Source organism: Oncorhynchus kisutch, linkage group LG21 (assembly GCF_002021735.2).
Source record: "Oncorhynchus kisutch isolate 150728-3 linkage group LG21, Okis_V2, whole genome shotgun sequence".
Taxonomy (NCBI): Eukaryota; Metazoa; Chordata; class Actinopteri; order Salmoniformes; family Salmonidae; genus Oncorhynchus; species Oncorhynchus kisutch.
Genome location: NC_034194.2, coordinates 25,902,293 through 25,925,161, shown reverse-complemented (window position 1 = coordinate 25,925,161; position 22,869 = coordinate 25,902,293). Strand labels below are relative to the sequence as shown.

The following is a 22,869-nucleotide window of genomic DNA, read 5'->3' as shown; positions in this document are numbered from 1 at the left end:
ATGGTTTCTAATTGCGTAATAACGACATATCAAGTAAAATAGAGTTATGGATTCTAGATTCCTATTCCGCTCCAGCCATTACCACAAGCCTGTTCTCCCCAATTAAAGTGCCACCAACCTCCTGTGCTGCCAAGACACAACAACCAACATGAGGTCACACAATGACCTCACTACTGCCACAGTCATATTGCTCATCATCTCTGTCAGCCCTTCCCATTGGTGGTTTAACTGTCAGCATTCCATCACATTTGATATGGGTCATTCTACAGAAGTACTGTAGTGCAAATTGGGGGCTAGAATTTTTTTTCTAATTTTCAGCACATGTCTTCCAACATATGTCAGGTATATACTGCTCACACACTTTGTATTGCATATTTGAAATATTTACCTGAATTCGACACCCCCCACAAAATGTGTCACTACTGAAACATAGTTTTAATGGCTGTAACTGGCTTATAAATCAAATCAATCAAATTGTATTTGTCACATGTGACAAATACAACAGGTATAGATTTAACTACTAACTTACTCATGAGCACTTTGCCAAAAATTCAGAGTTAAAAAGTAAGAACTGATGCATCCTTAAATAGCCCAGGGCCATATTTCAGGCACGAATGGTGAACTGATGCAGAATTCAGCACTAGTAGAAAAGTAGTTTGGAACTAGGGAAATATATTATCAGTGCCTTCCAGCATCTTGAAAAGGCTGCTGTGAAATAGCTTCAAGCACAATAGACAGATATTCGCAACCATCTACAAACACACACTGTTACACACACTCAGACTGGAAGCGGTAAACATGGGTGTGCCAGTTTTCGCGCAAAAGTTGCCATTTATAAAAATGAAACTACCCTCCCGCAAACTTTAGAACATACGTACACACAGTTTCTAGTGGTTGAAGTATTGCATTGCAAGGAGCCTAGTATTTGGGGAAAATGGGCGGTTATGATGAACACGCTTATTCACAACATAAAGCAGGTTCATCTTCACCTCTCTGACATTTTCTCCTGAGGTGCTGACCTGTTGACCTTCCATAACCACTGATTTTTATTGGACTTGGTTGGTCATCTATGAACATTTTAATACATTGAAGAACGATATAGCCTTAATGGACATGTACTCTTTTAATATCCTCTCTATGTTTCTTTCTAGCCACCATGGTTCTACATCTGCATTGCATAAGTGTATAAGTGTATATGCACTTTGTGACATCTGCTGATGTGATTGATTGAAAAGATGCAATCATTTGCCGTTAGTGAGAAGAGAGATTTTCTTTATCTTTGCATTCTAACATAATTAGAAATAAGTATCTATGGCCAGATTGTTCTTCAAGATGTTCAAACATTCATAGATGACGAGCAGGGTCAAATAATAATCAGTGTTTGTAGAGGGCGCAATAGGTCAGGACCTCAGGAGTAAATGTCAGTTTGCTTTTCATAGCCGAGTATTCAGAGGTCGAGGCAGCAGCAGTGGTAGAGAGAGCGAGAGACAGTCGAGAAAAGCAGGTCCGGGAAAAGGTAGCACGTTTGGTGAACAGGTCAGGGTTCCCTAGCTGCAGGCAGAACAGTTGAAACTGGAGCAGCAGCACGACCAGCTGGACTGGGGACATCCAGCAGTCATCTGGCCAGGTAGTCCTGAGGCATGATCCTAAGGCTTAGGTCCTCAGGGAGGAGAGGGGGAGAGGAAATTAGAGAGGAGCATAATTCAATTCACACCAGACAACAGATAATACAAGAGAATTACACCAGATATAACAGACTGACCCTGGCCCCCCAGCACAGACTATTGCAGCATAGATACTGGAGACAGATAGCGGCGGGTCGAGGGACGCTGTGGCACCGTCCGATGATACTCCCAGACAGGATATAACCACACCCACTTTGCCAATGCACAGCCTCCACACCACACCAAACAGACCCCCAACTTACTACCCTGAGACAAGGCTGTGGATAGCCCACAAAGATCTCCTCCAACACACGAGCTAGAGTAGGAACAAAACCGGACAGGAAGATCACATCTGTGACTCAACCCACTCAAGTGACACACACCTCCTGGGACGGCATTGAAGAGCACTAGTAAGACAGAGAAAGCCCTGCCTCCAGCGGTTTGCTTAGAAATTCTAGGAACAATAAGGAGGCCTGCATCTTGTTACCGTAGCGTATGTGTTAGGCACTAACTGAAGTTTATATATTATATATTATGATAAAGACATTCTAAAGATTGATTCTATACTTCGTTTGACATGTTTCTATGAGCTGTAATATAACTTTTCGCCCCAAACTTTCGCCTGGACTTGCCTGTGCGTCGTGAGTTTGGATTGTGTACTAAACGCAGTAACCAAAAGGAAGTATTTGGACATAAATGATGGACTTCATCGAACAAATCAAACATTTATTGTGGAACTGGGATTCCTGGGAGTGCATTCTGATGAAGATCATCAAAGGTAAGTGAATATTACTAATGCTATTTCTGACTTGTTGACTCCACAACATGGCGGATATCTGTATGGTATGTTTTGTTGCCTGAGCACTGTACTCATATTATTGCATGGTGTGCTTTTTCCGTAAAGCTTTTTTGAAATCTGACACAGCGGTTGCATTAAGGATAAGTTTATCTAAAGATCCATGCATAACACTTCTATTTTCATCAACATTTATGATGAGTATTTCTGTAAATTGATGTGGCTCTCTGCAAAATCACTGGACGTTTTGGAACTACTGAACATAACGCGCCAATGTAAACTCTGATTTTTGGATATAAATATGAACTTTATCGAGCAAAACATACATGTATTGTGTAACATGAAGTCCTATGAGTGTCATCTGATGAAGATCATCAAAGGTTAGTGATTCATTTTCTCTCTATTTCTGCTTTTTGTGACTCTTTGGCTGGAAAAAATGGCTGTTTATCAGTGAGTTGGTACAGACCTAACATAATCGTTTGGTGTGCTTTCATCGTAAAGCCTTTTTGAAATCGGACACTGTGGTGGGATTAACAAAGTTTATCTCTAAAATGGTGTAAAATACTTCTGTTTGAGGAATTTTAATTATGAGATTTCTGTTTTGAATTTGGCGCCCTGCACTTTCACTGGCTGTTGTCATATCGATCCCGTTTTAATCCCGTTTTAATCAGCAGTTTTAATCAGCAATTGAGTTGTGAGACACTGCTGTAGAGCTCATCACTCCCCCTAACTGGGAGGGGTTTCTGTGTTTAATTTTCCGTTATTTCGCAAGAGACAATGTACACCAAGTTTACAAAAACGTTGCTAATATTGAGTTCCACCCCCTCTACTCCGAATAGCTCGTTCCATCTCATCCCACTATTTGCAGATGGATACACTGCTGTCATGAAGGGATGCACCTTATTGGAAATTATGTTCAAATATCCTGTGACATTCAAACATTTGTCACTTTTATCAAGGGACCCAATGTGTGGCATGAAAACACACCACCACCAGCCTGCAATGTTGACATGCTGCATGATGGATAATTGTACTCGTGTGGTTTCATCCAATCAGCTTGAAACAGCAAGAACCAGGAGTAATCAGACCAGGCAATGTTTTTCCAATTCTCCAAAGTTCAATGTTTTCGTTCATTAGCCCAACCATTAGCATACTGCATAAGCATCGAATAGCCCAAGGGATATGCACATTTTCAGGGAAGTTAGGAACCACTATACACAGGCAGTCAAGAAAGCAAAGGCTAGCTTTTTCAAACAGAAATTTGAATCCTGTAGCACTAACTCCAAAAAGTTCTGGGACACTAACGTCCATGGAGAATAAGAGCACCTCCTCCCAGCTACCCACTGCACTGAGGCTAGGAAACACTGTCACCACCGATATATTCGCAATAATTGAGAATTTCAAGAAGCATTTTTCTGCGGCTGGCCATGCTTTCCACCTGGCTACCCCTACCCCGGTCAACAGCCCTGCACCCCTCACTGCAACTTGCCCAAGCCTCCCCCATTTCTCCATCACCCAAATCCAGATAGCTGATGTTCTCAAATGACTGCCTCGCCTGGTTCACCAACTACTTCTCAGACAGAGTTCAGTGTGTCAAATCGAAGGGCCTGCTGTCTGGACCTCTGGCAGTCTCTATTGGGGTGCCACAGGGTTCCATTCTTGGGCCGACTCTTTTCTCTGTATACATCAATGATGTCGCTTTTGCTGCTGGTGATTTTCTGATCCACCTCTACGCAGACGACACCATTCTGTACACTTCTGGCCCTTCTTTGGACACTGTTAACTAACCTCCAGACAAGCTTCAATGCCATACAACTCTCCTTCCGTGGCCTCCAACTGCTCTTAAATGCAAGTAAAACTAAATGCATGCTCTTCAACCGATCGCTGCCCACACTTACCCACCCTTCCAGCATCACTACTCTGGATGTTTCTGACTTAGAATATGTGGAAAACTACAAATACCAAGGTGTCTGGTTAGACTGTAAACTCTACTTCCAGAGTCACATTAAGCATCTCCAATCCAAAATTAAATTCAGAATAGGCTTCCTATTTCGCAAAACAAAGCATCCTTCACTCATGCTGCCAAACGTACCCTAGTAAAACTGACTATCCTACCGATCCTCGACTTCGGCGATGTTATTTGCAAAATAGCCTCCAACGCTCTACTCATCAAATTGGATGTAGTCTATCACAGTGCCATCCGTTTTGTCACCAAAGCCCCATATACTACCCACCACTGCGACCTGTATGCTCTCGTTGGCTGGCCCTCGCTTCATATCCGTCGCCAAACCCACTGGCTCCAGGTCATCTATAAGTCGTAGCTAGGTAAAGCCCCGCCTTATCTCAGCTCACTGGTCACCATAGCAGCACCCACCCGCAGCACACACTCCAGCAGGTATATTTCACTGGTCACCCCCAAAGCCAATTCCTCATCGGCCGCCTTTCCTTCCAGTTCTCTGCTGCCAAAGATTGGAACGAACTGCAAAGATCACTGAAGCTGGAGATTCATCTCCCTCTCTAGCTTTAAGCACCAGCTGTCAGAGCAGCTCACAGATCACTGCACCTGTACATAGCCAGTCTGTAAATAGCCCATCCAACTACCTCATCACCATATTGTGAGTATCGTTATTTCCACACTCATCTTCTGCATATCTATCACCACAGTGTTCAATTTGCCAATCTGTAATAATTTTGCCACTATGGCCTATTTATTGCCTCACCCCTTTTCCTTCCTCATTTGCACACACTGTATATAGACTTTCTCTATTGTATTATTGACAATGTTTTTGCTGAAAGAATTGGAACTCTAAGATCGTCAGCTGCCATACCCTTTTGTGTCAAAGTGTTTGTGTCAAAGTACGATGAATTGTGCATTATTTTATGGGTCTTTGGGGACCAGTGTTGTACTGGACTATCAGTTGACTAACTGCAGCCCGTCTGTTGCTCTGCACAAATCGTGTCAGCCTCCTTTGTCATTTTTCATCAATTACCTACTGTATATTCAACCACTGGCCTGCCATTGGCTGGATGTCATTTGGGTGGTGGACCATTATTGATACACAACTGTTGAGCGTGAAAAACCCAGTTCTTGCAGTTCTTGACACTCTCAGATCAGTGAGCCATACCTCATTCATATGGGCCATCATGTTATGGACACACACACACACACACACACACACACACACACACACACACACACACACACACACACACACACACACACACACACACACACACACACACACACACACACACACTTTACAACCATTCAAAATTATATTTTCCCTAACCCTAACCCTAACCTTAACCCTAATGTTGACCTGCAAACATGACCCTAACCCTAAGCAACAGTCATTCAGCAATCAAGCAATCGATCAAACATCATCCAGGAATCCTGGACAAATACATCGGGAAAGACATAAATATAAAAACAATGGAAATATTGCACATCCCAATGAACTAGAAAACTACAAAATACAGGATTAACGGCCTTTGAATGACTGGAAAACCCATAGAAAATGGATATGATGTTTATTTGATTTTTTTCACAGGCAACATAGCACAAGATTGAATTGTCACCATGTCACCCAAAAAAATGAGACCCTTACCTCAGATCATACAAAATACTACAAATATTGCAATGAAATCTATTTAAGTGAATCAACACCAAATATCAAATTGTCTACTGTTTCCCTCTCCTATTCTGAATCTTTACTGTGATGATGGTAATACAATTACTGTCAGGTAATGCTTTAAACATTTATGTTCAAACTCAACTTTGATAACTGTTCAAATCAAATATTTACAAAAACACAATGCTTATAGGGCAGCCTAAAAGGGTCCAACGATGCCCCAAAAATACTATAAAATCAAATAAGCAGCTTTCAAAACCTTAACATAAAGCCATTCATGTATCTATTTCTTATTTATCTTCCATTGAGAAATTGATTAGACCATTCATAATAAGAACATTATAACACCTCAAATAACGCTAAACTAATGAAAAGAGCCTGCACTATAGCCAGGGTTCTATAATACCCCAAAAGTACTGTACACTCAAACAAGCAAACAGGCACATTTCTAAAGCTTGACAAACTAATTCACTCATTTGTATAGTTAATTAACAGCTCTCACAACTGAAACATATAAATAATTCATAGGTTATTTATGTGTAATTACCATTTTACCATGTACTTGCAAACACGTAGGAATTTAAATAATAGTAAATACTAGCACCTAGTAATGTCTATAAGTGTAAAATAAAGTGTTACCAACTTGGTAAGTCTACCTTAGTCTGATCTTAAAGTTTAATCGTAAACCCTAGCTGTACTGTATTGTACCGTATATCAGCGGTTCACAACCTTTTCTGTTCTGGGGACCACCAAATCATCTTCAAAAGAACTACCATTTGCGGAGTCACAGAATTCTTTAACTTAAAATATCTTATCAGTCAAATTTAGAGTACATTTTATCTTATCAAAGAATGTAACAGATTACAGGACTATTATTGCAGATGTATGTTTGTAAAGCTCTTATACTGGTGGGAATTGGCCTATATGGATAGCGCTAAATTGAATTTGTTTTTTACAGAAGAAAATGGAAAGCATATGCATAACCATGGTAGCAAATATAAGGGAACAGTTAGGAGATTTTGGGACAATTATTAGACTAAAGGTAAGGAGACAACAGTTCACCTGACAAGAGACTGAATCCAAACATTACATTTTATGTGCATTTTACATTTGCCATACTTGTCGCAGCATTTGTTATTAACAAAATCTGAAAATACTCTGGATACATTCAGTAACATGACAAGAATATTTGTGGAAAATTTGGGGTAGGTGCAACACAAGACAAAAAAAATACAAGGGTTTAAGGTAGAGGTCTAACTGGTGTTTCCAAGTGGCCACACACCTCTCCAAAGTGTGCACAGTTCCTAAATCATTTCAATGCACTTTTATGACTCAAAGAAGAGCTCCTAGCTCTGCCATTGAGCCCTGCATCCCCTCCTTTTCACATTAACCCTGCAAACAAAAAACTTGTCGTTAGAATGTCCCCGGATCATCATGAAACAGACACCTAAAGTGGTCAGGATGTTGTGTCATGGTCCCCTGGAGGTTTTGTTTGGTTCCCGCTTTGTCCCGGGACATCCCCAATTACGTTTTTTAGGTCATTCTTGGGCCGTTGTGTCATGGTCTCCTGGAGGTTTTGTCTAGTTCCCGGGTTTGTCCCGGGGACATCCCCAACACAGGAGGTTGGTGTCACTTTAATTGGAGAGAATGGGTTTCCAGGTGTCTATTGCCATTCCATTTGCTCCGTTCCAGCCATTATTATGAGCCGTTCCCCTCTCAGCAGCCTCCTGTCGTCCCCAAGGATGTTTTAGTATGTTATTGGGACATTGTGTCATGGTCCCCTGGAGGTTTTTGTCCCAGGTGTCTCAAACAATTAGAAGTAAAGTAATGAAATGTAATGTATAGCATGTTACTGTACAGCCACTCGGTGTGTTTATCAGTGTCCAAATCTGTCATTTAAGGGGCAACACAATTTGCATTGTAAAAATTCATGTACAATTGCTTATAATACCATATACTATACTCCCCTATGGCATTATGTTTGGAAGAAAAATATAAAATAATAATAAAATAAATTAAGAACCACTTGCACTACCCCATGTTGGTAAGCACTGCTCTATATTACTGCTCAAATATGAGTAAAAAGATTCACACCAAAACACTGATTATGTCAAGAGAATTTGTGCTGTAGTCCCTCATCATCTCTTACTTTGACTATAATGTCACAGACTATTATTCACAAAACATTTTCTTGGTTGCGCTCTTCGTGGTTGAGGTACTTGATTAGTCGTGGTGGGAGGGGCAGTTTTTTGATGTACCTCAGTCTGTGGATTCCAACCTGCTGGCGAATCTTCAGCCTGCACAGCTGCATCAGTGGACGTGAATGCCCTGGAAGACAATGGCAACAGATTCAGTAATACTGTATGTGACGCTTGAATATAGAAAGTACATAACATGTGCACAAGTCATTCCAAATAAGTGGCTGTTTGGGCAGTGTCGAGTGTGCATGCATGAATTCCCACCTCATCACATCAGTAACCCCAGTTGCCAAGGGCATAACTTTGTGTTGAATATTGGGGGGGTTCAGAGTCAATGGATTCAGGGTTTGACACCCTTGTAGGGGGGTTTGGGGGCATTCTACCCCCCAAAAAAGAAGTAAAAAATAAATAGCTGTGAAATGATCCTTTCTGGTTAATTCTTAAGGGAAAATACATACAAAACCTTTCTGATAATTTGGACAATCACAACTGAAATACCAATAATTTCTGTATTACTTTACACTCTTGGTCTAACTAACATAATTCAGAAAGTCACCACCAAACCCCGGTTTATCTACATTTAAATATCATAACCCATTATTTTGTTTGTGTACAGTTCACCACACTTTTCATCATCTAAAATAGATTTTCCCCCTACAGAAATTAGGCTAACAACATACTGGTCCATATTATCAGGCTGGTGTGTAAATTTAGGTTTGTAGTGAGCTAAATAACTTGTAGCCTAACTGATGCAGCATGCAGTCTGGCTGCAGCATACTGGCATTTGTGCATTTAGCCAGATCAGTGCTTCCCAAACTTTAGTTAAGTTGGTTCTAGAAGTATTCTAATGATGATTATTAGGTTGCATAAACATGATTTGTACTATCCCCCCAGAATTTTGGCCATTAATAAGGAGGATAGGCTTTCGATGCTGGCCAGAGTCTGAGAGGCAGGCAGGGCAAGCTGCACTGAGAGAAACAGGCTTGCTTGAGCCTACTGCCTGAGGTTCAGATAATTATTTAAAGGTTGACAATACTTCCACCGTTGTCATTGAGCTCTCAAAATTAACCGTTACCAACTACCACTTGTTTTGAAAACTATGTGAGATGTGCATCACTTCACAATATAAACTTTCCCCATTTGACAAAATATAATTTTCAATATATTTATTTTTCGTGCTTATGAATTTACCATAAAATTTGACTGTACTAATTTATTTGTTATAAGTTAGCTCACAGTTTTGAGGGTTTGCTAAGAAGAGAGAGATGAGAGAGAGAAAGAGAGAAAGAGAGGAGATATTGCACATTTCTCTGTTCTCCTTACAAGCCATGCTCAACTTTTTCCCCCCTCTGAGGACCTTTTTTTTTTTTACCTTCATTTAACCAGGCAAGTCAGTTAAGAATAAATTCAAACCAAAAGCATAATTGGTGGCGGGGGGATCCAATCATAAAATGAAGAATTGAGAAGCCCTGAGTGCTGTAAAGCAACAGAAAGCCAGTAGCTACTTGACACTTCACAGTGGGAAAATTATTTTGAATCAATCAAATTCATTATGGTATGTTATTGAGGTGTTAAATAGACCTGTCCATCCCCATACCCCTCACACGTTTTTATTTAACTAGGCAAGTCAGCTAAGAACAAATTCTTATTTACAATGATGGCCTACAGCAGCCAAACCCTCCCCTGTCCCGGACGATGCTGGGCCAGTTGTGATACAGCCCAGGATCAAACCCAGGTTTGTAGTGACACCTCTAGCACTGCGATACAGGGCCTTAGACCACAGTGCCACTCCGTCCCTTATGAGCCTGCCAGCAGCTGATAGCTAGACATTAGCTCTCGGATCCAGGTCATGGCACCACTGTAACAGGCTGGTATGAACCCTGCTTATTAGCCACGCATAAAGTCCTGCTATACCAAAATGCTACCCTATGTTGTGTAGTATATGTAGGTGTGTCTGTGTGCATGTACAGTATGTGTACAAGACACTCACTTGCTTTCTCCTTGATGACTTCCCAGTCCTCCAAGCTATCTAGGTGCTCAGTAAGTCTGGAGCAGAGTTTCACATGGCCAACGTAATTCAGGAGTACATTTATGATGGGTCCTGCCCAGCGTGTAGAGATTACCTCACAGAACTAATGATGGAAACACAAAAAGCAATGATAGGCTATGGTACATTGTATTTTTTAGTCTCTACTTTACAAGAAGTGTCCCAAATACCTATGTGCTAACATGACAGCATAACAATTATAGGCGATTACAGTGTAGGTAAACATTATTACATAGTAAATCAAAAAAACATTCCTTACCACAGGACACTTCAATGAGTGACTATAAAGGGGGAAAAAATGTATCTCTGTTTCTGCATAGATCTGATCATTTATTGACGGTACATATTATGAAACAGAGTGCTCCTTTTTCTTTATTTCAACCCGTTGAAGTGTCCTGGGGTAAGGAATGTTTTTGGGATTTTCAGGTCCCTCCGTCTAGGAACTGATTACCTTTTTTGTTCAAGCTGGGCTAAAGCGCGTTTGGATACACTTTCTTGCCATTGTTACATAGTACTTACAACTGTTGCCGACAGCATACCACCCTGCATCCCACTGCTGGCTTGCCTCTGAAGCAAAGCAGGGTGAGTCCTGGATGGGAGACCAGATGCTGCTGGAAGTGGTGTTGTAGGACCAGTAGGGGGCACTCTGGCCTCCGGTCTTAAGATCGAATCCCAGGGCAGTGAACGGGCCATTTCCCTGTTCTGTCTTTCGGATGGGATGTTAAACGGGTGACCTGACTCTCTGTGGTCATTAAAAATCCCCCTTATTGCAAGAGTAGGGCTGTTAAAGCTGGTGTCCTGGCTAAATTTCAATTTTGGCCACCTAATAATCCCCCTCATTCTTAATTGGCATTATATTTAGAATGTATGTAAATATATTACACATATGCACATACTAAACATTTCATTGTTATTTTGTTTACCTGAACGGGTTCCCCAGTGTTTCTGAGTGTATTGGTATTGTAGCGCAAGTCATCCCTCTCAGAGGTCTCCTGATGTGGTGGGTGTGGACCACTGCCATAAGTGCAACTAAAACAGGAGAGGGCGTCGCAGCCATTGTCCATCAGATACTTCAGCATGGACAGGTACTTCATACCGAATATGAGGGTGGCCGGGAACGAGGTGGGGTGAGTGGGTACGTAGGCGTTGACATTGGCACCGTGCTCCACCAGCAATGTGACCAATTCGATACTACCCTGCCTCAATGCTACCAGTAGCGGGTTGAAGGTGTCCAGGTTTGGGATGGCGCCGGCATCTAGAAGCATGGTGGCTGCGTCCACATTGCCGTTGGCGACGGCGAAATAGAGAGTCGTGCTACGATGGTCCTCATACATCATGGAGCGATCATCTGACAGCATGGCGTTGACGTCGTAGCCGGCCTCAATCAGGATCTCCACAACTGTGTCCCTGTTGCACTCGGCGGCCAGGTGGAGGGGACTGACTCCACTGCGATTCACTCTGTACTTGCTGGTGACTTTGATCAGCAATGACACAATACTGAAATAAATAACCACACAGAGGAAATTAGGGGGTGCCCAGAGTGGAACATTACTATTAGGGTTAAAGCATTCCCTTAAAACATTCCTAAAGTTTTCATGTTTTTCAGAAATCACAGTTAGAGTAACCAGGGAGAATAACCTCCCTGGTTACTACCCTTCTGATTGCAGGAATCCTCCAGCAGGAATCCTCCAACCGGAATCCGAGGAATCCAAGTCTCCACAAGAAATACTGTAGACACAAGGCATACAGTACACATTCTTTTCCGAAAAATAACATATCTTCACAGCTTTGTTGTGGTGTGTCTAGAATATGTGTCACAGTTCTGACTAAACATAGCATTTTGCCTTGTGTACTTTACTAACTGAAAGATTACCGTAGCATTTTCATTGGTTGAGAGTCCCTTTCTAACTTCTGTTCCTTTCAGTTTAGGTGCGGAGGTGCATGTGAGATGTAAATCAGTGGAGTTGGAAACAGAAACTAGGGGGTAGAGTACAGCGGCGATCGGTGCCGTTTAAGATGAGGGAGGACAATGTATATTTTTTTATGAGCATGGCCTTATTTCAATTACAGCATACTGGGTGACTGTCATTCATATTCCATTCAACCAGCTCAATGCAATATCGATAGGTTTAGGCTACTATAGGATACTCACATTTTCCTTATGCCCATCATGAGGTTGCTACAACCTAGCCTATGAATGAAAGTTTCTAACGTAGGTGAACGGGTCAAGAGAAATTTTAGCAATCAAGGTGACAGACATTGACACGTTCAATACCGCCTTTCACATTCTTGTCTCCATCTAGCTGATCTAAGGTGTAATCATTAGTTCAACAGTTGCAACAAGAGTTTCTATTGGACAATTCAGGTATGTTTATCCCCATTTCTAAAAGTGGCAGTAATATAGCCTCTCTTGAAAAAGCCAAACCTTAACCTGGAAAATGTAAAAAACTATCAGCCTATATCGAATCTCCCATTACTCTAAAAACAAAATGTAAAATCTGTTACGCAGCAACTCACTGCCTTCCTGAAGACAAATAATGTATACAAAATGCTTCAGTCTTGTTTTAGATCCCATCATAGCACCGTGAATGCACTCGTGAAGGTGGTAATTGACCTTTTAATGGCATCAGACCATGTTCTTGCCTGGTTTAGAACTTCAGAAAGATATCAGTTAGTCTCTGTGGATCGTTTGTCCTTTGACAAATCAGTTGTAAGTTTTGCCGTTCCTCAAGGTTCTGTTTTTGGACCACTATTGTTTTGACAATATATTTTTCCTCTTGGTGATGTCATTCGAAAACACAATGCTGTACTCATCAATTAAATTGCCTACCCAGAAAGCCTGTGTTTCTGACATTAGGAAGTGGATGATGGCAAAGGTTTTACTTTTAAACTCAGACAAAACAGAGGTGCTAGTTCTAGATCCCAAGAAACAAAGAGATCTGGTGTTGGATCTGACAATTAATCTTGATGGTTGTACAGTTGTCTCAAATAAAACTGTGAAGGAACACGTTATTCTGGACCCTGATCACTCTTTTGACAAACATATCAAGAATATTTCAAGGACAGCTTTTGTCATATTCTTAACATTGTAAAATCAGCAACTTTTTGTCCCAAAAATTTTCAGGAAAGCTAATCCATGCTTTTGTCACTTCTAGATTATACTTCTGCAATGCTTTGCTCTCCGGTGACCCGGATAAAGCACTAAATAAACTTCAGTTAGTGCTAAACACAGCTGCCTAGAATCCTGCCTAGAACCACATGTTTTTTTATCATATTACTCCAGTGCTAGCCTCTCTACATTGGCTTCCTGTTAAGGCTAGGGCTGACTTCAAGGTTTGTTGTTAACCTACAAAGCATTACATGGGCTAGCTCCTACATATCTCTCCGATTTGGTCCTGCCATACATATAATTTCTAATGAAACAGCTGGAGGCAGGGCTTTCTCCAATAGAGCTCAATTTTAATGGAAAAATTCTGCCTATCCATGTGAGAGACGTAGACATGGTCTCAACCTTTAAGTCATTACTGAAGACTCATCTCTTCAGTAGGTCCTATGATTGAGTGCAGTCTGGCCCAGGGGTGCGAAGGTGAACGGTAATGTTCCTCTCTAGGTTTCTTCCTAGGTTTCTATATCTGCATTGCTTGCTGCTTGGGGTTTTAGGCTGGTTTTCAGTATAACACTTTGTGACTTCTGCTGATGTAAAAAGGGCTTTATAAATACATTTGATTGTGTAACGGTTGTCTTCCTCCTCCGACGAGGAGGAGTAGTAGGAAGGATCGGAGGACCAATGGTAAGTGGTAAGTGTTCATGATATTTATTAAAACTCAGAACACTAAAGAACAAAACAATAAAGCGACAACGAAACAGTCCTGTATGGTGAATACACAAAACACAGAACAGAAAATAATCACCCACAACTCACGGATGAAAACAGGCTACCTAAGTATGGTTCTCAATCAGGGACAACGATTGACAGCTGCCTCTGATTGAGAACTATACCAGGCCAAACACAGAAATACCAAATCATAGAAAAATTAACATAGACTGCCCACCCCAACTCATGCCCTGACCATACTAAAACAGAGACAAAACAAAGGAACTAAGGTCAGACCGTGACATTACCCCCCCCCAAAGGTGCGGACTCCGGCCGCAAAACCTGAACCTATAGGGGAGGGTCTGGGTGGGCGTCTGTCCGCGGTGGCGGCTCTGGCGTTAGACGTGGACCCCACTCCACCATAGTCTTTGTCCGCCTCTTATCCCGCATCCGTGGCCTCTTTAGAGCGGCGACCCTCGCCGCCGACCTCGGACTGGGGACCCTAGCAACAGGTCCCGAATGGAAGGGCGATTCCGGCAGCGCCGGAGTGACGGGTGATTCCGGCAGCTCCGGAGTGATGGGCGATTCCGGCAGCACCGGAGTAACGAACGGCTCTGGCAGCTCCTGACTGACAGGCGGTTCTGGCACCTCCTGACTGACCGGCGGCTCTGGCAGCTCCTGACTGACCGGCAGCTCTGGCAGCTCCTGACTGACCGGCGACTCTGGCAGCTCAGGACAGACAGGCGACCCTGGCAGCTCAGGACAGATGGGTTACTCTGGCAGCTCAGGACAGACGGGCGACTCTGGCAGCTCAGGACAGACGGGAGACTCTGGAAAGCTCTGGACAGGCGGGAGACTCTGGAAAGCTCTGGACAGGCGGGAGACTCTGGCAGCTCTGAACAGGCGGGAGCACCTGTCGGGAGGAGACGGAGAGACAGCCTGGTCGAGGGGCTGCCACCGGAGGCCTGGTGTGTGGAGGAGGCACCGGATAGACCGGACCGTGGAGGCGCACTGGAGGTCTCGAGCACCAAGCCTGCACAACCCTACCTGGCTGGATGCTCCCCGTAGCCAGGCCAGTGCCGCGAGGTGGAATAGACCGCACTGGGCTGTGCTGGTGAACCGGGGACACCATGTGCAGAGCTGGTGCCATGTACCCCTGCCCGAAGAGACGCACTGGAGACCAGATGCGCTGAGCCGGCTTCATGGCACCTGGCTCGATGCCCACTCTAGCCTGGCCGATACGAGGCGCTGCAATGTAACGCACCGGGATATGCCTGCGCACCGGGGACACCGTGCACCTCACAGCATGCCTGCCCGGTCCACCTCTCTTCACGGTAAGCACGGGGAGTTGGCTCAGGTCTCCTACCTGACTTAGCCACACTCCCCGTGGTCCTCCCCAATACATTTTTGGGGCTGCCTCTCGTCCCAGCCGCGCTGCCGTGCTGCCTCCTCATATCGCCGCCTCCAGCTCTGCCTTGGGGCGGTGATATTCCCCAGCCTGTGCCCAGGGTCCTTTGCCGTCCAAAATCTCCTCCCATGTCCAGGAGTCTGGAGATCGCTGCTGCTGTCCGTTACCACACTGCTTTGTCCTTTGTTGGTGGGTGATTCTGTAACGGTTGTCTTCCTCCTCCGACGAGGAGGAGTAGTAGGAAGGATCGGAGGACCAAAGCGCAGCATGGTAAGTGTTCATGATATTTTTTATAACTCAGAACACTGAAGAACAAAACAATAAAGCGACAACGAACGAAACAAAACAGTCCTGTACGGTGAATACACAAAACACAGAACAGAAAATAATCACCCACAACTCACGCGTGAAAACAGGCTACCTTGACCATACTAAAACAAAGACAAAACAAAGGAACTAAGGTCAGAACGTGACAGATTGATTGATTGACCTACAGTAGCTACAGGACAGCAGCTTAAGTTCAAAGCTACAGTCTAGGATCTGGGAATTATGGTAATTTCAATTATTGATCCATTGATTCTATTATTGGATAATATAATGTATAAATGTACACCAAAGTAATTATTTATCTTGCCTCATTTTATGAGCATCAGTTGGTGACAGAGGTCTCAGAAGAGTTAGGCAGCCAGGCGAGACAAGTCTGTGACAGAGGTGAGGTGCATTTTTGCAGATACAACACTTTATCCTCTCTGTCCAGCAAACAATGAACAAGCCAGATGCTAATTTAAGGCAGTCTGACAAACCTCCAAAGTTGATTTCCAAACTGTATCAAGAGTTGACAGAGGCTTTTCCCGATGACACAAAATATGTCGATCTAAAATGTGAGGAAGACCTGGGGATGAAACGATACAGATATGTTAGAATGCCCAGTCATGTTCATATAATCTGAGACATAAATTACTGCAGTTTAAGACCATCCAAAGAACCTACTATATGCTAGTGAAACAGAATATCATGCACTCAGAAATTGTATTAATCTGCTGGAGGTGTAAAGCTCAAAAGGGGACATAGTTGCATATGTTGTGGCCTTGTGAAGGCTGGCTGAATTCTCGCAAAGAGTATGTACTTTTATCTCAGCATGTCTACAGATTCTCCCTTGTCCCTGTTTCTGTTTGCTTGGAAATGTTTATACTGGAAACCGAAGAAACTATGTAACCTAGCATTTATATGGGTTCCCAACTGGCGCAGTGGTCTAAGGTACTGCATCTCAGTGCTAGAGGCATCATTACAGTCCCTGGTTCACAACTGGCTGTGATTCGGAGTCCCATAGGACGGCACACTATTGGCCCAGTGTCGTCTGGTTTAGGTTTTGGCCGGGGTAGGCCGTCATCGTAAATAAGAATTTGTCCTTAACTGACTTTCCTAGTTAAATAAATAAATAAAATAGTGGCTAATAAATGCATTGCCATTAATTGGAAGGTTGATTATCCTCCCACAATGTATGTAAGAAATGTAAAGTTATGTACATTATCATTAGATTTGTTTTAAGATTAAGGATACACTGTGCAACTTTCATAGGGTCTGGATGCCTTAGATGGAATACTGTATTGTATTGAAAACATGCCCACATCAGGGGAGATTTAGACAATCCCTAGCTGCTGGGCTGCTCAGTCCTTACTTTTGTCACTCTGGGCTTGGCCTAACACACCTGAAGCCGTTAATGAATATTTCACTAAGATCCTAAAGCTGAGTGGGGTGTGTTGGGTTGGGGCGCTACAGGGTCGTGCACCCCTAGAGGCAGGATGACACAGCTATATTGTGTGCAAGTAAAAGGAGCTCTATAGTACTATTAGGCTTATGATATGAATTCTGTGGAGGGTGTACTGTTTCTGTGTGTTGATGTGTGTTTGGAAGTTGTGTTGGGGAGAGAGTTGAGTTATTGACGAGACTGGTGGGGGTCCCGTGTGCAGTTAGCTCTGGCTGGCTGGGCCGTCTGGCTGATGTATTAAAGACAATCTTTCTACTTTATCTGTAGGAGTTGTTCATTTGTTGGGCTATTGGATAAAGGTGCAACACAACATTGATTAATGAATTATCATGGATCTAGTTCAGTCTTATCTATCACTTAAACATTTAATCATATCTTCCCTAATGTCTGTGGGCATTTTTGCTTATTTCTGTTGTTCTAAATAGATATGGCTAAAAGGGCCATTGTGTAGAAATGCAGGAAATGGGCTTTAGATGCCTGAAAATATGGGAGGACACCCAAACCCCCTCCCAAGTTATGTGTCCTTCTGCAAATGGCACTGCTGAGTGGTTTAAAAAGTCTGTTCTGTGCAGATGGTCAGGGGCTGGAACATAGTTATAATAACTTGTACACTGCAAATTGACTGCAAGTAAAAGCACAAACAGATAACATTTTACAATTATGTTATCATTTCAAAGCTTGATTACATTGAGACACCATTATGTATCTCTATTGATTTCAATTCTTGGTGAGTTTACAATGTTTTTAGTCCAATAACGAATCTAATAACAAAGAAATAACATCGCTCGCTATTTTAAGCTAATTTGAGTTCAAATGGCGCTTCTGGGAAGTACACCTAGTTTCCTGAAACGAGTCACGTTTGAGCAATTATATTTACTTTTGAAACGTAAGTATATGGGGCGGCAGGGTAGCCTAGTGGTTAGAGCCTTGGACTAGTAACCGGAAGGTTGCAAGTTCAAATCCCCAAGCTGACAAGGTGAAAATCTGTTGTTCTCCCCCTGAACAGGTAGTTAATCCACTGTTCCTAGGCTGTCATTGAAAATAAGAATTTGTTCTTAACTGACTTGCCTAGTTAAATAATGGTAAAAATATATATATTTAACACACAAGTAGTTTTTTTTACCTTTTGACTTTCACTTTTACTTGAGGCCTTTTCTATTAAGGTATCTTTACTATTACTCAAGTATGGTAACTGGATACTTTTTCCACCACTGCTTATGTAAACAAATCCAAACAGCTGTGCTGCTGGGCAGGTCGGTCTCACTGTCTGTGTGTTCTCGATAGAGCTCAAACAACGCCAATGTTTATCCCGTGTTAGTGGGCATTGTAGAAATCAAAAGCCAACCTTCATGTAAGTCATGGAGAACTCTTGTACACAAAACTCTGTTTTGGACGATACTGACTTTATGACTGGAATAAATGTTTCTGACTAGTTGTGATGCTACATATGCTGTTTTCGACAAGAGAAGTTAGTTCTAGAGTTCAGTTCTGCTTTAAGGGTGCTGTGAAAATAAGAATTTGTTCTTAACTGACTTGCCTAGTTAAATAAAGGTAAAATAAAATAAAAATTTGTTTTAAATATTTGTTGTATTCCCATGTATCAAGGTATTGTAAGGTAATTGCAGGTACCCATCAGCTCTTCGTTGGGCAGCAATATGTAGTGGCAGAAGTCCTTTCTTGCCCGCTTTGTTGGCATCAGCATCCTGAGAAAGAAGAAGCTCCACAATGTCCTCATGGCCATTCTTAGCCGCTTCATACAGAGCGGTGGCCCCATCACTTGCCTCACTGTTGATATCAGCACCTAGAACATATTCAGTGCAACTGACAGTTAGAAAAGTCAACAAACGATCCATAGTAAGAGCTACATGACAGTTTTATGTGATCTGCGCCCTTTGGCCGTTCTTCAAGGCATTCCTAGTCGATCACCAAACATGTCTGTAAAAAAACAAACGATAAAGGCTGTGATAAAGACTTGTGCTCCCTTTCTATCTTGCTGTTGGCGGTAGGTGTACTTGATTTAGAAGCCCGGCGCACAGGATAAGCAAAGTGCTCCCATTATTAGCAGCTCGTCATGTCTCTTTTAATATCAAGGAATATTTAACTTTTTCTGGTCATAGGAATAACATGAATTTGTGCATGAGGCAGATGCGGTGCGACTCGAGTTTTGCCATGTGGTAGAAGATGGTGTCCCCTCTCTCTGGTCAGTATCACCAGAAAAAAGGAAGGAGAGGGCAGGGACCGTGAGAGGTGGACTCTCTGCTGCTCTCTCCCTCCCTCTGTTGATACTAATGCCGTGTTCAAAACAACTGGGAATTGGGAAATCTCTGACTTCCGTCTTCAGTGCGTTCAAGACAACTGGGATATCGGGAAAAACGAGATCCGACTGTGAAAAGTCATTTTGAACGGTCATCCAAGTCGGAAACTCTAGCATCTTTCTAGACCTCTGATTACTGACATCTTTCTGGACCCATATTTACTTTCAATCTCTTTTCGATTTTGAATTCGATTATACCTTCCGGTAACCTGCCTCACCCAATGTGATACGGAATCGCTATAATTCTTTTATTTTTAGAACACATTCAAGAACCTCCAGAAGCTAACCAGCTAACTAGCTACAAGCTATTTAGTCATTGTTAGCCACTGCTAGCGGCTTTTACCTTCTGCACAGCCAGGCAGTTTTTTTTTTGCCTGGATAATACTCGCCAGTCTAGCTTCCCTGTCCCATCCAACGCTGCCCCCTGGACACTGTGATCACTTGGCTACATAGCTGATGCCTACTGGACTGTCCATTGATCACGGTACCCCATTCTGTTTGTTTATGTTTTATCTGTCGGCAGCACTCAGGCTCTGTGTGTAGTTCATCCGACCCTCTCTGCCTAGTCAACGCCATTTTACCTGCTGTTGTTGTGCTAGCTGATTAGCTGTTGTTGTCTCACCTACTGTTTTAGCTAGATCTCCCATTCAACACCTGTGATTACTGTATGCCTCGCTGTATGTCTCTCTCAAATGTCAATATGCCTTGTATACTGTTGTCCAGGTTAGTTAACATTGTTTTAGTTTACAATGGAGCCCCTAGTTCCACTCTTCATACCCCTGATACCTCCTTTGTCCCACCTCCCACACATGCGGTGACCTCACCCATTACAACCAGCATGTCCAGAGATGCAACCTCTCTTATCATCACCCAGTGCCTGGGTTTACCTCCGTTGTACCCGCACCCCACCATACCCCTGTCTGCGCATTATGCCCTGAATATATTCTACCATGCCCAGAAATCTGCTCCTTTTATTCTTTGTCCCCAACGCTCTAGGCGACCAGTTTTGATAGCCTTTAGCCGCACCCTCATACTACTCCTCCTCTGTGATGTGGAGGTAAACCCAGGCCCTGCATGTCCCCAGGCACCCTCATTTGTTGACTTCTGTGATCGAAAAAGCCTTGGTTTCATGCATGTCAACATCAGAAGCCCCCTCCCTAAGTTTGTTTTACTCACTGCTTTAGCACACTCTGCTAACCCTGATGTCCTTGCCGTGTCTGAATCCTGGCTCAGGAAGGCCACCAAAAATTCTGAGATTTCCATACCCAACTATAACATTTTCCGTCAAGATAGAACTGCCAAAGGGGGAGGAGTTGCAGTCTACTGCAGAGATAGCCTGATAGCCATACTTTGTATCCTGGAAGGATATTGACCTCATCCCGTCAGTTGAGGATGCCTGGTCATTCTTTAAAAGTAACTTCCTCACCATTTTAGATAAGCATGCTCCGTTCAAAAAATGCAGAACTAAGAACAGATATAGCCCTTAGTTCACTCCAGACCTGACTGCCCTCGACCAGCACAAAAACATCCTGTGGCAGACTGCAATAGCATCGAATAGTCCCCGCGATATGCAACTGTTCAGGGAAGTCAGGAACCAATACACGCAGTCAGTCAGGAAAGCAAAGGCCAGCTTCTTCAGGCAGAAATGTTCATCCTGTAGCTCTAACTCCAAAAAGTTCTGGGACACTGTGAAGGCCATGGAGAACAAGAGCACCTCCTCCCAGCTGCCCACTGCACTGAGGTTAGGTAACACGGTCACCACTTCAACAAGCATTTCTCAATGGCTGGCCATGCCTTCCTCCTGACTACTCCAACTTCGGCCAACAGCTTCCCCCCCCGCAGCTACTCGCCCAAGCCTCTCCAGGTTCTCCTTTACCCATCTGAAAGAGCTGCAAAACCTGGACCCGTACAAATCAGCTGGGCTTGACAATCTGGACCCTCTATTTCTGAAACTATCCGCCGACATTGTCGCAACCCCTATTACCAGCCTGTTCAACCTCTCTTTCATATCGTCTGAGATCTCAAGGATTGGAAAGCTGCCGCAGTCATCCCCCTCTTCAAAGGGGGAGGCACCCTGTTACAGACCTATATCCATCCTGCCCTGCCTATCTAAGGTCTTCGAAAGCCAAGTCAACAAACAGGTCACTGACCATCTCGAATCCCACCGTACCTTCTCCGCTGTGCAATCTGGTTTCTGAGCCGGTCACGGGTGCACCTCAGCCACCTCACGGTACTAAACAATATCATAACTGCCATCGATAAAAGACAGGACTGTGCAGCCGTCTTCATCGACCTTGTCAAGGCTTTCGACTCTGTCAATCACCATATTCTTATCGGCAGACTCAGTAGCCTCGGTATTTCTGATGACTGCCTTGCCTGGTTCACCAACTACTTTGCAGACAGAGTTCAGTGTGTCAAATCTGAGGGCATGCTGTCCGGTCCTCTGGCAGTCTCTATGGGGGTGCCACAGGGTTCAATTCTGGGCCGACTCTTTTCTCTGTATATATCAATGATGTTGCTCTTGCTGCGGGCGATTCCCTGATCCACCTCTACGCAGACGACACCATTCTGTATACTTCCGGCCCGTCCTTGGACACTGTGCTATCTAACCTCCAAACGAGCTTCGATGCCATACAACACTCCTTCCGTGGCCTCCAACTGCTCTTAAACGCTAGTAAAACCAAATGCATGCTTTTTAACCGTTCGCTGCCTGCACCCGCACGCCTGACTAGCATCACCACCCTGGATGGTTCCGACCTAGAATATGTGGACATCTATAAGTACCTAGGTATCTGGCTAGACTGTAAACTCTCCTTCCAGACTCATATCAAATATCTCCAATCTAAAATCAAATCTAGAATCGGCTTTCTATTCCGCAACAAAGCCTCCTTCACTCACTCCGCCAAACTTACCCTAGTAAAACTGACTATCCTACCGATCCTCGACTTCGGCAATGTCATCTACAAAATAGCTTCCAACACTCTACTCAGCAAACTGGATGCAGTTTATCACAGTGCCATCCGTTTTGTTACTAAAGCACCTTATACCACCCACCACTGCGACCTGTATGCTCTAGTCGGCTGGGCCTCGCTACATATTTGTCGCCAGATCCACTGGCTCCAGGTCATCTACAAGTTCATGCTAGTTAAAGCTCCGCCTTATCTCAATTCACTGGTCACGATGGCAACACCCACCCGTAGCACGCGCTCCAGCAGGTGTATCTCACTG

General features: G+C 43.5%; 1 protein-coding gene across 3 annotated transcripts in view; it reads right to left on the bottom strand.

Annotated features, from left to right (window-relative positions):
- Positions 1-5,974: 5,974 nt before the first annotated feature.
- LOC109866340 (ankyrin repeat and SOCS box protein 2-like) overlaps positions 5,975-22,869 on the bottom strand; it is a 51,461-nt gene continuing 34,566 nt past the window's right edge. For all 3 annotated transcript variants that reach the window (XM_031800646.1, XM_031800645.1, XM_031800647.1), the window contains 4 exons: positions 18,957-19,128; positions 11,261-11,834; positions 10,281-10,422; positions 5,975-8,420 (listed from right to left, as the gene is read on the bottom strand). In XM_031800646.1, coding sequence (XP_031656506.1) covers positions 8,269-8,420; positions 10,281-10,422; positions 11,261-11,834; positions 18,957-19,128 — 1,040 coding nt within the window. In that variant the 3' untranslated portion in view covers positions 5,975-8,268. The remainder of the gene's footprint in view (positions 8,421-10,280; positions 10,423-11,260; positions 11,835-18,956; positions 19,129-22,869) is intronic.